Source organism: Malaclemys terrapin, chromosome 13 (assembly GCF_027887155.1).
Source record: "Malaclemys terrapin pileata isolate rMalTer1 chromosome 13, rMalTer1.hap1, whole genome shotgun sequence".
Lineage (NCBI taxonomy): Eukaryota > Metazoa > Chordata > Testudines > Emydidae > Malaclemys > Malaclemys terrapin.
Window position 1 is genome coordinate 35,632,057 of NC_071517.1, and position 14,548 is coordinate 35,646,604.

Consider the following 14,548-nt stretch of genomic DNA (forward strand, 5'->3'; position numbering starts at 1 on the left):
AATAGAGTGAAAGAATTACTTCTCATGTCTTGCTTACAACACTCCTGCTAATACATCCCAGAATAATGTTTTCTTTTGTTGCAACATTGTTACACTTTTGAATCATATTTAGTTTGTGTTTCATTATGACCCCCAGATCCCTTTCCACAGTACTCATTCCTAGGCAGTCCTTTCTCATTTTGTATGCGTGCAACTAATTGTTCCTTCCTACGTGGAGTACTTTGCATTTGTCCTTATTGAATTTCAACCTATTTACTTCAGACCATTTCTCCAGTTTGTCCAGATCATTTTGAATTATAATCCTATCCTTCAAAGCACTTGCAACCCCTCCCAGTTTGGTATCATCCACAAACTTTATAAGCATACTCTCTAAACCATTATCTAAATCATTGATGGAGATATTGAACAGGACTGGACCCAGAAACGATCCCTGTGGGACCCACTTGTTATGCCCTTCCAGCATGACTGTGAACCACTGTTAACTACTCTCTGGGAACAGTTTTCCAACCAGATTTACACCGACCTTATAGTAGCTCCATCTAGGTTGTATTTCCCTAGTTTATTTATGAGAAGGTCTTGCGAGATAGTATCAAACACCTTACTAAAGTCAAGATATATCACATCTACCACTTTTCCCCGTCCACAAGGCTTGTTACCCTGTCAAAGAAAGCTGTCAGGTTGGTTTGACACAATTTGTTCTTGACAAATCCATGCTGACTGTTACTTATCACCTCTTTATCTTCTAGGTGTTTGCAAATTGATTGCTTAATCATTTGCTCCATTATCTTTCTGGGTACAGAAGCTAAGATGACTGGTATGTAATTCCCTGGGTTGTCCTTATTTCCCTTTTTATAGATGGGCACTATATTTGCCCCTTTCCAGTCTTCTGGAATGTCTCCCGTCTTCCGTGACTTTTCAAAGATGATCACTAATGGCTCAGATATCTCCTCAGTCAGCTTCTCGAGTATTCTAGGATGCATTTTATCTGGCTCCGGTGATTTGTCTAACTTGTCTAAGTATTTTTTTACTTGTTCTTTCCTATTTTAGCCTCTAATCCTACCTCATTTTCACTGTCATTCACTATGTTAGACGTCCAATGATGTTTCGTTGGCAGTGGCCTGTGTAGCCTATGGAGACAGAGTAATTGAAAGAATCAAACAAAGTTTGCTACAAATGAGGCTACAAAATTGGCCCTGCCTATTAAATCTCAGAGCTATTCTAAGACAGATATAGGAACAAGGCATAGAGAATGTGACCCCAGATTTCTTACAATTTGCTAAATTTGATAGGGTTTCAGTCCTGAACAGTGATAACAGTAAGAGTATTATTTATATTATGATGGCTATTACATGGTGGACTCAAGCCTCAGTTAAGGTATATTACGCTAGCAGTATGGGAACCTTGAGAAACAACACTTATGTGTAACATTATCCTAATGTGCACCTGGTAACAGAAACAGCTCTGGAAATCATCCAGACCTGCTGTACAAAGAATAATGGGTGGTGGTTGTGTGAGTGCTATGCTACTATTGACATTAATAATACCAAAAAGAGCTGGGCTCGATTGTACAAAAACAATTGGTCAATGAGGTAGTACAAGTAAACAATGTGGTTTGTGCATTGGGATATTCTAATTTCACAATGCATGGACAAAGCTGTCCTGGAAACATCACAGGATTCTGTGAAAAAGGTAACCGATACAGTCCAAATTGGAACTCATGCACTCTGGCCAGCAAGTGGCATAAGCACTCTCACTGAACTCATCACCCCTCCTGGTAACATCAATGATCTACTGGTCAAATTGTTTCCCCCTGTTATGCAATTACAGTCAGATATCCATGATTTGGTAACACAGACTAAAGAAGCGTTGATAACCATAGCTAACCTAATTCAACAACAAATAGAGGAAATAGAAAGAGTACAAGAGGAGAGGGAAACACCTTGGTGGGCAATTCCAGAAGATGTTATCCTGCACCCAATAGTCAGAGCACTCAGCCCACTACTGATGGTGATACAAGCAGTAACTGTGATTGCCCTAATAGGAATGTGTTGCTATCTGTGATATCCAAATAAAAGGGCTAGATTACAATATCAGATCAGAAAAGGAATGGCTTTGGCTATTAACAAACCCATGGTAGTGGATAAGATTTATTTATTAGGGATTTCTATGTTATTCGATGTGTTTTTATATTTTTATGTTTGAGTATAGGCATTATATGCGGTGTCACTTACCATATTTTCCGGCGTATAAGACGACTGGGCGTATAAGACGACCCCCAACTTTTCCAGTTAAAATATAGAGTTTGGGATATACTCGCCGTATAAGACTACCCCTCTTCCAACGCACACCAAAAAAAAAATTAAAAAAACATCAGATTTGATTTCAATATGGTAATTTTAATTCAAATGCTTATGACATGCAGGTACTTAGCAGGAAAACTGTCACTTATAAACATAAGGCTGTTTGTCATCAAACATGTAAACATAAAACAGTGCAAGTGGATTAAACTTTTCCTAAAGCTGAAAGGAAGGATAAGACAATAAACCCATGGGAGCTGCCATGCTGTTTGTTTTCTAAGCTGTCAACCAAACTGGAACGGATGATGATAGGAGGAAGATAACAAACAAGAGAGAGAGAGCAAGTGCCGGGCAAGTCCCTGGCGAGTTAGCAACGCCCATCATAACTGCAAGCTACGGTATTTTTACAGGTTTTGCTGGCGTGACAGTTTCCCTTTAAAAGCCTTCAAAATCCTCCTGTTCGTCATCTGATATCATAAGTACATCAATGACATCTTGTGATACATTTGTAAGGCAGTCATCGTATGGATCGAATTCCGTATCAGATGGTGTGGTCTCAGCTTCGGCTTCCTCTTCATCTTGCCACAAGTAGTCGTCCTCCATACCATCTAATGAATTTGATATGCCACACTTCTTGAAAGACTTGATTACTGTTTCTGCATCAATATCATTCCAGGCTTTTATGACAAACTTGCACAAAACATCCAACTGTGGAGCACGCATGTTTCCTCCTTTTGTGAATGACTTTTCGCCGCTAACCATCCATTCATTCCACTGTTCTTGAATGCGATCTTTAAATGGCTTGTTTAGGCACACATCCAGTGGCTGTACCAACGATGTCAATCCTGCAGGAATAACTGCCGCATCGGTGTTTAGTCTTGCAAGCATTTGCTTGGTGCTGGGAGTTAAATGAGCCCTGAACATATCCCACACCAGTAGACTACATTTTTGAATAAGTCCACCTGGTCGCCTGCTCCATACATTATCAAGCCATAGCTTTACCCCTTCTTCATCCATCCAGCCTTTTTCATTCACATGTACAAAACAACCAACAGGGAACTTGAATTTCGGCATTGTTTTTCTTTTAAAAATAATCATTGGTCTCAGTTTGGCGCCATCAGCTGTGCATCCTAGTACCACTGTAAAACTGGACTTCTCATGTCCTGTTTTAATTAAAATTGTTTTTTCACCTTTTTGATGGACAGTTTTATTTCCAACCATATCAAAATTCATTGGAGTTTCATCCATATTTCCAATACTACTTAACGCATAGCCATGTTTAGTGCGCAGTTGTATTACGTATCGATGGAAACTATTTACTTTGCTATCAAGATCTGCAGGTAATTTTGGGGCAATTTTCATCTTTTGCCTCAGTACCATATTATGCCTTCCCATGAATCTAGTACACCAGGATACAGTGGCCTTAAATCTGTTGCTGTGATCTGGGTTAGATTTGGCCCACTGAAGTGCAAACAAATGTATTTTATTTCGTGTCACTACATAACCGTTTTGGCGATGCTCATTCACCATGTCTGCTACATGTTTTTCGAGTTCTGGCCAATGTGGAGTGCCTCTTCTTAATGCACACTTACCCCTTGGCATACTCTTTAATGCTTTTTCATTTGCTTTCCAGTCCCGAACCATCTTTTCTGTTACTCCATATTGTCTTGCAGCAGCGCAGTTATTATGTTCCATGGCAAAGTTTACAACTGGCTTCATATTTCTTTCTTCTTGCTGGTGGAGCCATGATGGGGTTTTGACTGTTGGACATTTGTATACTGTGCTGTATGTACTGGTGCTATACTGTATGAACAGGTACAGATACTGGTGCTGTACTGTATGTGATACCCAGTATACAACAACCAGCCAATCACGGCAAGCGATGTACCTTACCGGCGATTGGCTGGTTGTTGTATACAAAGCCTGCTTGGATTGGTCAGCTCTCCCTGCCTGCCCAGCCCTCCCTGTCTCCAAGACTATCAGAGCGGTAGCGCAAACACGCCTCTTTCACCCGTCTGGCCCGCCCTTGTATCCTATTACCTCCTTCTCTGCCTCTCAGATCTCGCACATGTGCGCCTGCGCCGCTTCACTGCAGTCCTCAGGAGCGAGATCTGAGAGGCAGAGAAGGAGGTACGGTAATAGGATACAAGGGCGGGCCAGACAGGTGAAAAAGGCGTGTTTTTCTGGGCACAGCGCCGTTCTATCTCTTTTTTCCATACCCCGGGCGTCCCGGACGCCTGCAGCTTGCTCCGCCCTTCACTTACACCTTCCCGGTGAGGCGCCCCCTCACCTCGTCATCGGGCGGGGATGCGGCCGCGGCCGTTTTTGAGCTCCCCCCACCATATGCGGCGACCGCAGATTCTCCAGTCTGGCTCGGAAGTTTCAGCACCCCGCCCTATAAGACGACACCCGGCGTATAAGACGACCTCCGACTTTTGAGAAGATTTTCCTGGGTTAAAAAGTAGTCTTATACGCCAGAAAATACAGTATATCACATATATGTAACACATATAACACACACATATATACATATATAACATATATACTATGCATATATTACTTCTATACTAATTATTTTAGGAATAGGGAAGTGCCTTCAAGGCTCGATCATAAAATTACACCCCTTAATCAAAGTCCTGGACCTAACATTCCCAGGCCCACTATATGGCACTAGCACAATTGAAAAAAGAAAACTGTCCACCGGTCATACGAGGGAATGTGCAGACCAAGGGACAAATGGGGCATGAATGTATGGATCTTAATGTAAGGTGACCATCTAACAGTGTTTAGCCCACTAGGTCATCTTCAGTTCATGCATTATGCTTTTCCGGGAGGATGGGTAAAACATCCTTCCGATAAAAAAGACAAAAAGTAGGGGAATGTAGTAGAGAGAGAGTCTGGAGCATAGGACTTGGTGCAAAGCCCAAGGCCTGAACCAAAGTTAGCAAAAACCATGCTATAAACCAAAACCAGGCTGTGTCATAAACCAAACGCTTGTTTGAAAGATCACTGTCCGATACATGAACTTGGCAAAAACATGAGTGACATTGCTAAAACACAGACACTACTAAGAAATCCTAGGCATTGAGTATTTATGAAAACACATTCCAGAAAGCTAGTACAGGTGCACCCCAACCTAGAGTTATGGCATAAACATAATTCTGGGAGATGGCACAGGAACACAATGACCTTGAATAAGACAAGGATAGGAGGACAGGATGATCATAGAATCATAGAATCATAGAATATCAGAGTTGGAAGGGACCTCAAGAGGTCATCTAGTCCAACCCCCTGCTCAAAGCAGGACCAATTCCCAGCTAAATCATCCCAGCCAGGGCTTTGTCAAGCCGGGCCTTAAAAACCTCCAAGGAAGGATACTCCACCACCTCCCTAGGTAACGCATTCCAGTGTTTCACCACCCTCCTAGTGAAAGAGTTTTTCCTGATATCCAACCTGGACCTCCCACACTGCAACTTGAGACCATTGCTCCTTGTTCTGTCATCTGCCACCACTGAGAACAGCCGAGCTCCATTCTCTTTGGAACCCCCCTTCAGGTAGTTGAAGGCTGCTATCAAATCCCCCCTCATTCTTCTCTTCTGGAGACTAAACAATCCCAGTTCTCTCAGCCTCTCCTCATAAGTCATGTGCTCCAGACCCCTAATCATTTTTGTTGCCCTCCGCTGGACTCTTTCCAGTTTTTCCACATCCTTCTTGTAGTGTGGGGCCCAAAACTGGACACAGTATTCCAGATGAGGCCTCACCAATGTCGAATAAAGGGGAACGATCACGTTCCTCGATCTGCTGGCAATGCCCCTACTTATACAGCCCAAAATGCCGTTAGCCTTCTTGGCAACAAGAGCACACTGTTGACTCATATCCAGCTTCTCGTCCACTGTGACCCCTAGGTCCTTTTCAGCAGAACTGCTACCTAGCTATTCGGTCCCTAGTCTGTAGCAGTGCATGGGATTCTTCCGTCCTAAGTGCAGGACTCTGCACTTGTCCTTGTTGAACCTCATCAGGTTTTTTTCTGCCCAATCCTCTAATTTGTCTAGGTCCCTCTGTATCCGATCCCTACCCTCTAGTGTATCTACCACGCCTCCTAGTTTAGTGTCATCTGCAAACTTGCTGAGAGTGCAGTCCACACCATCCTCCAGATCATTAATAAAGATATTAAACAAAACCGGCCCCAGGACCGACCCTTGGGGCACTCCACTTGAAACCGGCTGCCAACTAGACATGGAGCCATTGATCACTACCCGTTGAGCCCGACAATCTAGCCAGCTTTCTATCCACCTTACAGTCCATTCATCCAGCCCATACTTCTTTAACTTGGTGGCAAGAATACTGTGGGAGACAGTATCAAAAGCTTTGCTAAAGTCAAGAAATAACACATCCACTGCTTTCCCCTCATCCACAGAGCCAGTTATCTCATCATGATGGGTGGAGATGTTTTGTTTGAACCCAAAGGTACAAGGTGTAGGGTCAGTAATGATGTCAGGAGTGTAATACGTAACTTGTTTGTCAATTTATAAAAAATAAATCATAGGAGAGGCACCTTTGTCCAGCTGAGGGGCCAGTAGAAAGTCCTGCTGCTGATTTAGCTGGTACCATTGTGACAAGAATACACGTTTTACTGTACCTGTAGACAAGGATCCAGGGAACCATGCTTCGTTGACAATAAACCTGGCAGAACATCTTCACCATCAAACCGAGTCTGTGGTCTGTTTCTAACATTCAATGTTGTAAACAACTTGACCTATTTTTCATAGTTATTGTAACATTTTATGAACTTTCACATACATTTTACATTTGAGCTCACAATAAGGGTATATTTTGTAGGACTAATAGTCACAACAGACACCACAGCAGAGTATCCTTTAGTCCAGTGACTAAGTCACTCTTCTAGGGTCACTGAAGTTCACATCCCTGCTCCCCATCAGGCAGAGGGGGAAATAAACACAGGTCTCTCACATCTCAGGTGAGTGCTCTTACCACTGGGCTAAAAGTTATGTGCTTGGCATACTGTATCCACGGTGTGAATCTAGCCCTTTGTTTCCTTTGCTTTTCTGTGAAAAAGCGCCCCAAAACAAAAGTCTGTGTTTTGGGTTGAATGCAATATTTGGTTGACTTTTTAAATTTGCTTAAATTATTCAAACTTTGACACAAACCAATTTTTTTCTTAAAAAATTGGAATTGCCAATGAACTGAAAAATCAGTTATTCACCTATTTCTATTTATTAGCCCTTTGTCCTTTCATAATGTTTCCTTTTGTCCTTCATTTCTGCTCTCATTGCCTTCTTAATCTTATCCCTTCCTTTGCAGGAATAACTCATTGCTTAACCTTATCTGTTGTTCCTTGATTTCCTGTAATGGTATAGATGTCATGGGCATGTGTATTAGTTTATGTACCCAGCCAGCAGGTGAAGATCTCAAACACAAATAACCCAGGCCCCATTGCTCCTAAAGTGGATGACCAAGCCAATAAAGAGGGAGGAATAAGTAGCCCAACCACCCTTTGGGATCAGGTTGCCCCAAGAAAGGCTACATTTTAATGTAGTCAAAAACTTTATTTTCCATTACCACCCCCCACACACAAATATGTTTTCCACCTGTCCTAATCATGAGTCAAATTACCTTTGTACTTCCTCCAGACTTTGACCAGTTTAACTCCAATGACTTCTCTGGAGTTTCTAATGATCTACATGGTTGTAAAAGAGGAGAATCAAGCAATAGACTTGGTTTGGGCCCAGAACTGGAGCTGGAAGAAATCATTGTAACTTCATTAGAATCAATCATCCAGATCCCCAGATGGTGTAAATCAGTCACAGCTTCACTGGAGTCAGTGGATTTGATCCACAGCTGGTGTCAATTGGTGTAACTCAATTACAGTGACTGAAGCTACATCCATATGCACCAGCTGAAGATCTAGCACAGTATATTCAAACATGCCACTCATACAAACTCTGCCCCCATCTTTGTCACTGATGGAAGAACCAAAGAAAGAATATCTAGAGAAAGAGAGGGTTGGAGAGAAGACTCTTGTCAGCCATAATTCCCGTTCTCAAAATATCATCATCACAGCAAACCAAACTCTGCTCTCAAATCCAGCAGTAACTCCATTCACTTCAGTAATGAAGTGCTCTTGAGACCAAGTTTCTCTACCACTCTTAGGGCAAGATTCTACCCCATGGACTCGCTAAGTCAGATGCCTAGGTGGGATAAATCAGGGTAGCCCCACCGAAGTCAATAAATGCACATGCATTTCCATGCATTATCTGGTTCAGTGGAACTTCATGTGGACTATGGCATTAGTCATTGTGAACAGAGCTATTCGGGGATTTTTTTTGTTTGTTCCTGTGCACAACTTTGACCCCAAAAAAGTATTTGTTTTCAACATTTTTTTCTTCAAATGTCCTCATGGTCTTCAGCCAAAATATTTTGGATTTTGGGCTTCATTTTTTTTTTATACAAACCAGCCCCCCTAAATCACTGAGACCAGATATTTTCCTCAGAAATTTCTATTTTGACTAAAATCCATTTTTCATCTAAAAATGTTTCTAGCAAAAGGTCTCCACCAACTGTAATTGCCAATAAAGGTTAAAAACTGGCCCATAGGGACACCGCCAGCTTTACACTGGTCTAACCTCTTTCATTTCACAACTCCTGATTTATTCCAGTGAGGACAGAACCTGCCTGGTACAAATGTGTCCTCCCACTCCCACCATCCACAGGTGCGAATGGCTGTATGAGACACACTTTTCATGGACTGGGATTGGAGCAAGTGCTTCTGCATCTCCCATTTTGCCAATGTGCAAAGTGGAGATTCAGTTCAACATGCAGGATAGCTCCTGCCACCAGAGGTCAAGTGGACACCTGGGTTGCCTCTTTCCCTACAAATCACTCGGGACCCAAAGCATACTGGACTAGAAATGCTATAGGCCAATTTCATATGGTTCTGTAACCTTTCTTGTGGATGTCAAGATACCATGTTGATAAATGAGAGAGAGAGAAAGAGAGAGAGAGATTGTCTATGGAGATAGATAGATTAATAGATAGATCGATAGATAGATAGACTGACCATCTGTATAACATACCAGGAAGCACACCTGTTTCACTGTGAATTCCATGCTTGGTTCATAGTTTGAAGTTCTGACAAGGTCCCAGGGAAACACTGAAGAGAATTTAAAATCATCTGCTCACTCTGCTCACAGACATTTGGAACTCTCAAAGAGGCCAGTCCATGTGCTCCAGAAGAAGGTGAGGCATATCTGCATTTCAAAAGGGCTATGAATATTTCAAGTGCTAGGTAGGTTCCTCTCCTGTTGAGGTGAAAAGGAACATTCTGCCTATGCCAAATTCTGTGCTGAATAACAGCAGTGTTAATCTTTTGTATCTTCATAGAAATCAATACAGTTCCTCCAGTTGAACACTGCTATTACTCTGCTACTTCAAATACTCCTGATTTACACCACTTCAACTCCATTCTCTTCAGTGGACAGATTTACAATTCCTCCTGATTAACAAGTAAATATCAATAGGGTCAGAATCTGAATTATCACTTTGAGTAGGAACTGGAATGTTCCTTTGTATTTTCGTCCTACTTGTTAGGCATTTTGGGAAGCAGAAGTCAGAAATTTTCCATTAAAACATTTTTCAATGGAAAACAAGGGTTTCAAAAAAAATCACAGGATGTGTTTGCTTTCCTCAAAAACAAATTGATTTTTTTTGGCCAGAAAATTGATTTTTTTCAGGTTTTTGATGAAAAGTACAAACATGTTTGATAACATTTTAGATGAGAATAGGGTGACCAGATGAGAGGAGGAAAATATCAGGACACAAGCAGGGGAGGGGTAGGATCTCCAGCAGAGAAAAAAAAAAAAAAAAAAAAGCAGAGTCCTGATTTTATCGGGACGTCTGGTCACCCTAAATGAAAACTAAAAATGTTCTTTTTAACTAAGCTTTCCATGGTTTAAAAAAAATTTCTGACAAGGTCTAATTTTTTATTGGGTTTACAGTCCTTACTCATGCTGAATTGCACTTTTGCCTCTAATCCTATTCCTTTAATGGGGCAGTTCTCATAAGTGAAGCTGTGCAAATCATCTAGTTTTTGGTTCGTTGGCTGAACCAAAAACATCAACAAAAATCAGTTTGGGTCAGTGAAATGAAAAACAGAAAAAGAAAAAAATTCAGGTCAAGAGAAAGGTCTTATTTAACCAGAAACAACACATTTGCTTTTGTTTTCCAGATTTTCCAACCCTCTTTATTATTATTATTAAATTTAATCAAATTAAGAAATTAAACTTTGTTTTAAAATGAAAAATCAAAACATTTTGTTTCAACTGCTCTCTTTTTCTCTCTTTTCAGCTGAAACTATTTGCCAAATTCTATATGAATTCGGCAAATAGGTTTGGTTGACCCAAAACTGCATTTTTCAGTGAATAAAATATTCAGCTGAAAAGTTTTGCCCAGCTCTGCTCATGAGCAGGTGCTACTCAGAATTAGTGAGGCTCTGCAACTGAGGACTTTGAAACCACTAGTCCAAATCATCAGCTGGTATAAATCAAAGTTGCTCCACTGACTTTAGATTATACCTCAGTTGCTCAAATTAAAATCTACTGATGATGTTAAAAGAGGAGAAAGGACAATCCCTTGGTTAGAACTCTGGCTTGACCCTCAGGGGACATGGATTCAGTTGCCTCTTCTGCCTTAGATTTGTTGTGTGACCTTGGCCTGGTGAGTTACAGCCCAATTTTCAAAGGTACTTAGGCTCCTAATGATGCCGATAGGTACCTAGTTGGATTTTCAAATGTGCCTAAGCAGATTAGGTACCAAACTCCCATTGGTTGCAATGGGAGGTGGATGCCTACCCTGCTCAAGAACTGTTGAAAATCCCACTGGGCACCTATCCACATCTCTAGGTATCTAAACGACTTTAAAAACCTGGCCCTTAGTCTCTCTGTGCTTCAATTCCCCAGCTGTAAAAAGAGGATAATAGCCTTCCCTGCGTTGCAGGGGTGTTTTGAGGACAAATGCATTGAAGACTGTGAGATGCTCAGATACCGTAGCAATGGGGGCCATATAACTGAGTGGATGCATGGAGCAAAGCACAGGAGACCCTGGTTCATACTGCTTGCACATCATTTGGTTCCAATCCTTTCCTTTACTCACATGAGTCATTGCATTGAAGTCACTTGACTAAAGTGATGTACTTGAATACATGTTTAAAGGATCAGGCCCTTTGCCTCCTCATATTTGGCAGGAGAGAGAAGCAGCAATTTCATTGTTGAAATCACTAGTGGAGATCTACTAAAAATGGATTCTCTGTTTTAAACAACTTAAGGCACCCATCCTGAAAACATTTACCCAGGTCGCTTAACACATATCAGCAGCCTTCGGAAACCAGGGCCAGATTTTAAAAGGTATCTAGGCATCTCCAGTTGCAGATAGGCACCCAGATAACTCAGATAACCTGTGTAAGTAAAATTACTTAAGTGTTTGCAGGAACATGAATAAGAATAAGAATCTGATTACTGTGTGGCATCTACACAGTATAGTTAAAGTTGTTTGAGTGCTCTGACTGTGCATTTCCATGCCTTAACATATCTGGATTCCTTTTCAGCAGAATCTTAATTTCCTAGTTTAATTTCCTAGGTTTGCAATGCTTTTTTGCAGGGATAATTATAACATACCTGTGATGTTTGTTACCCTTAAGTTGCTGACATATATTCTAGTGGTAACTGCATATTTTATTATTATTATTTGAAATGTTTATATTTTGAAATGAGAAAATCTGTACTTTCTCTCATATTTTTACCTTCCCCTCCTTTTAGTCCACTTGAAAAAAGCAGGGTAATTTAACTTTTAAGGAAAGCAACAAAAAGCTCCTTTTCTCTATTCATTTATGTTTTCCCACTGGAAAAAAAAAAATTAAAAAATAGCGAGAGAAAAGATGGGGAAAAGTAGAATGCTTTAGTTTTCTTTTGTTTGGTTTTCTCTACAGGAAAGATGTAAAAAAGTTTTCAAAGGGGAGGGAAAATATTTTTCCTACCACTTCCTCTCTTTTCAATTTCCACCAAATTCCTAACTGGAAGAAAAGGGTGAAAAATACATTTTAAAAGAAAAGGAAAGGGGTGGGTAATATGGAAATTTGAAATGAACATTTTCCAAAGAAAAATAGTGTGGGCAAAAAAAAATAATGAAATGAAAACTGCCCATTTTATTTCTCATTTATTTGGAAGGCAACTGACTAACTAACTAAATTAACCCACAATGGAATACATACATTTCCCCCCCAGTATTTTTTATACATTTCCTTGAATATTTGGTGGATTATCTATCTGATCTCTCTCTCTCTCTCTCTCTCTCTCTCTGAAGTTCCAATCTGCATGTCACCATGTGTAGGAATCTGGAAAGAATTACTCCTTTGATTTCACATTACTGAATATCTTCATATACATATTTTTTTCCACGAGGGGGTAAAGTTTATTCTTATTTTTGTTATTGTGTTATTATTATTATTATTTATTATTATTATTTTATTACAATACAATATTAACTATTATATACTCAGAGCTTTAATTGCCCCAAGGCTTTTACAAGAAATAAAAGAAACAGAGAGTCATCTCCTCAATTGGTGTAAATTGGAATTGATAAGCCAAGTCCCCAGCTGGTGCAAAATCAGTCATAGCGCTATTGGCGTCAATGGGGCCGGATTTGCAGTTGTTATAATCAGAGTAGCTCCATTGGAATCAGCTGGGCCAGCTCCCCAGCTGACGTAAATCGCCAGTAGTTCCTTTTGAGTCAATCAGAGAGATGCTAAGTTGGTGTAAATCAGCTTAGCTCTCAGACTGGCCTCATTCAATTCAATTCACACCAGCTAAATATCTGGGCCAATTAAAAGAAGGCACAGTTCAATACCCAATCAGGGAGAGTCAAGAAGAATCTGAATCAAAACCAATGATTCAGATTTGGGAGTGTTTGAAATCTGAACCGGAATTAAGATCAATATTTTTGAACATTTTGCCCTATTGGGGTTGCTTCCTCCTTTTTTTTCCTGCAGGATGGAGCATGTGAAAGGATCGGCAGGAGGAAACCACACAGTACAAACCAAATTCATTCTCCTGGGATTTTCCAACCTTCCTAGACAGAAATACTTATTATTCTCTGTGTTTTTATCTGCCTACTTGATCACCCTCGCTGGAAATCTCCTCATCATTGTCCTCACATTGGCTGACCCTGCCCTTCATATCCCCATGTATTTCTTCCTCAGAAACCTGTCCTTCCTGGAGATCTGCTACACATCAGTTAACATCCCTAAAATATTGGCCAATCTTCTCTCAGAAGATCAGACCATCTCTTTCATTGGCTGTGCTGTGCAAACCTTTTTCTTTTTTTTCCTTGCTGGGTCAGAGTGTTTTCTCCTGGCCTCAATGGCCTACGATCGCTATGTTGCAATATGCAAGCCTCTGCACTACTCAGTGGTTATGAGCAGGAAGGTATACACAGGGCTAGCTGCCGGATCCTGGCTCAGTGGACTCCTCATATTCTTTGGTCTGACGGTCATGGTGTTCACCCTACCCTTCTGCCATTCTCATGAGATTAACCATTTCTTCTGTGACATCCCTCCACTGCTGAAGCTGGCCTGTGGAGACACCTCCGGCAAAGAAATGGCTGTCTTCATCATGGCTCTGTTCGTTGTCACCTTCCCCTTCATGCTGATTCTCATGTCCTACGTCTGCATCATCTCCACCATCCTGAGGATGCCCTCAGGGGAGGGCAGGAGCAAGTCCTTCTCCACCTGCTCCTCGCACCTCCTGGTGGTGATGCTGTCCTACGGCTCTGCTTGTGTTATGTATCTGAAGCCCAAGTCATCCTACTCACCAGATACAGATAAGTTTCTCTCTCTGTCCTACTCCGTTATCACACCCATGCTAAACCCCATTATCTACAGCCTGAGGAACAAGGAGGTGAGGGGCGCTTTCCGGAGAATGATGGGGAGAAGAAGGTTCTGTTGAATTAAAAAAATGGATTAATTGTAAATGTCTCTGGTTCAATTCTTTGTCTTCAACAATTAAACTCCTTAAGGTGCGGCTTCTGATCTCGTAGAGATAAGGTTAATTCTGAAGTAATATCACCAAACTCAATGGATTTACTACAGATGGGTGGGAAATGCTTTTCCCGTTCCATTTTTTTAAATTAAAAAAAATGAAAAAATTCCATCCTGAATTCAGAGGAAAAGTCAAATTCTCACA

The 14,548-nt window shown here is 41.0% G+C and overlaps 1 protein-coding gene across 1 annotated transcript; it reads left to right on the top strand.

Annotated features, from left to right (window-relative positions):
• Positions 1-13,357: 13,357 nt before the first annotated feature.
• On the top strand, positions 13,358-14,311 carry LOC128848033 (olfactory receptor 5V1-like). Its single transcript, XM_054047755.1, has one exon. It carries the CDS (start codon positions 13,358-13,360, stop codon positions 14,309-14,311), a length of 954 nt encoding a protein of 317 aa, XP_053903730.1.
• The last annotated feature ends 237 nt before the right edge of the window (positions 14,312-14,548 follow it).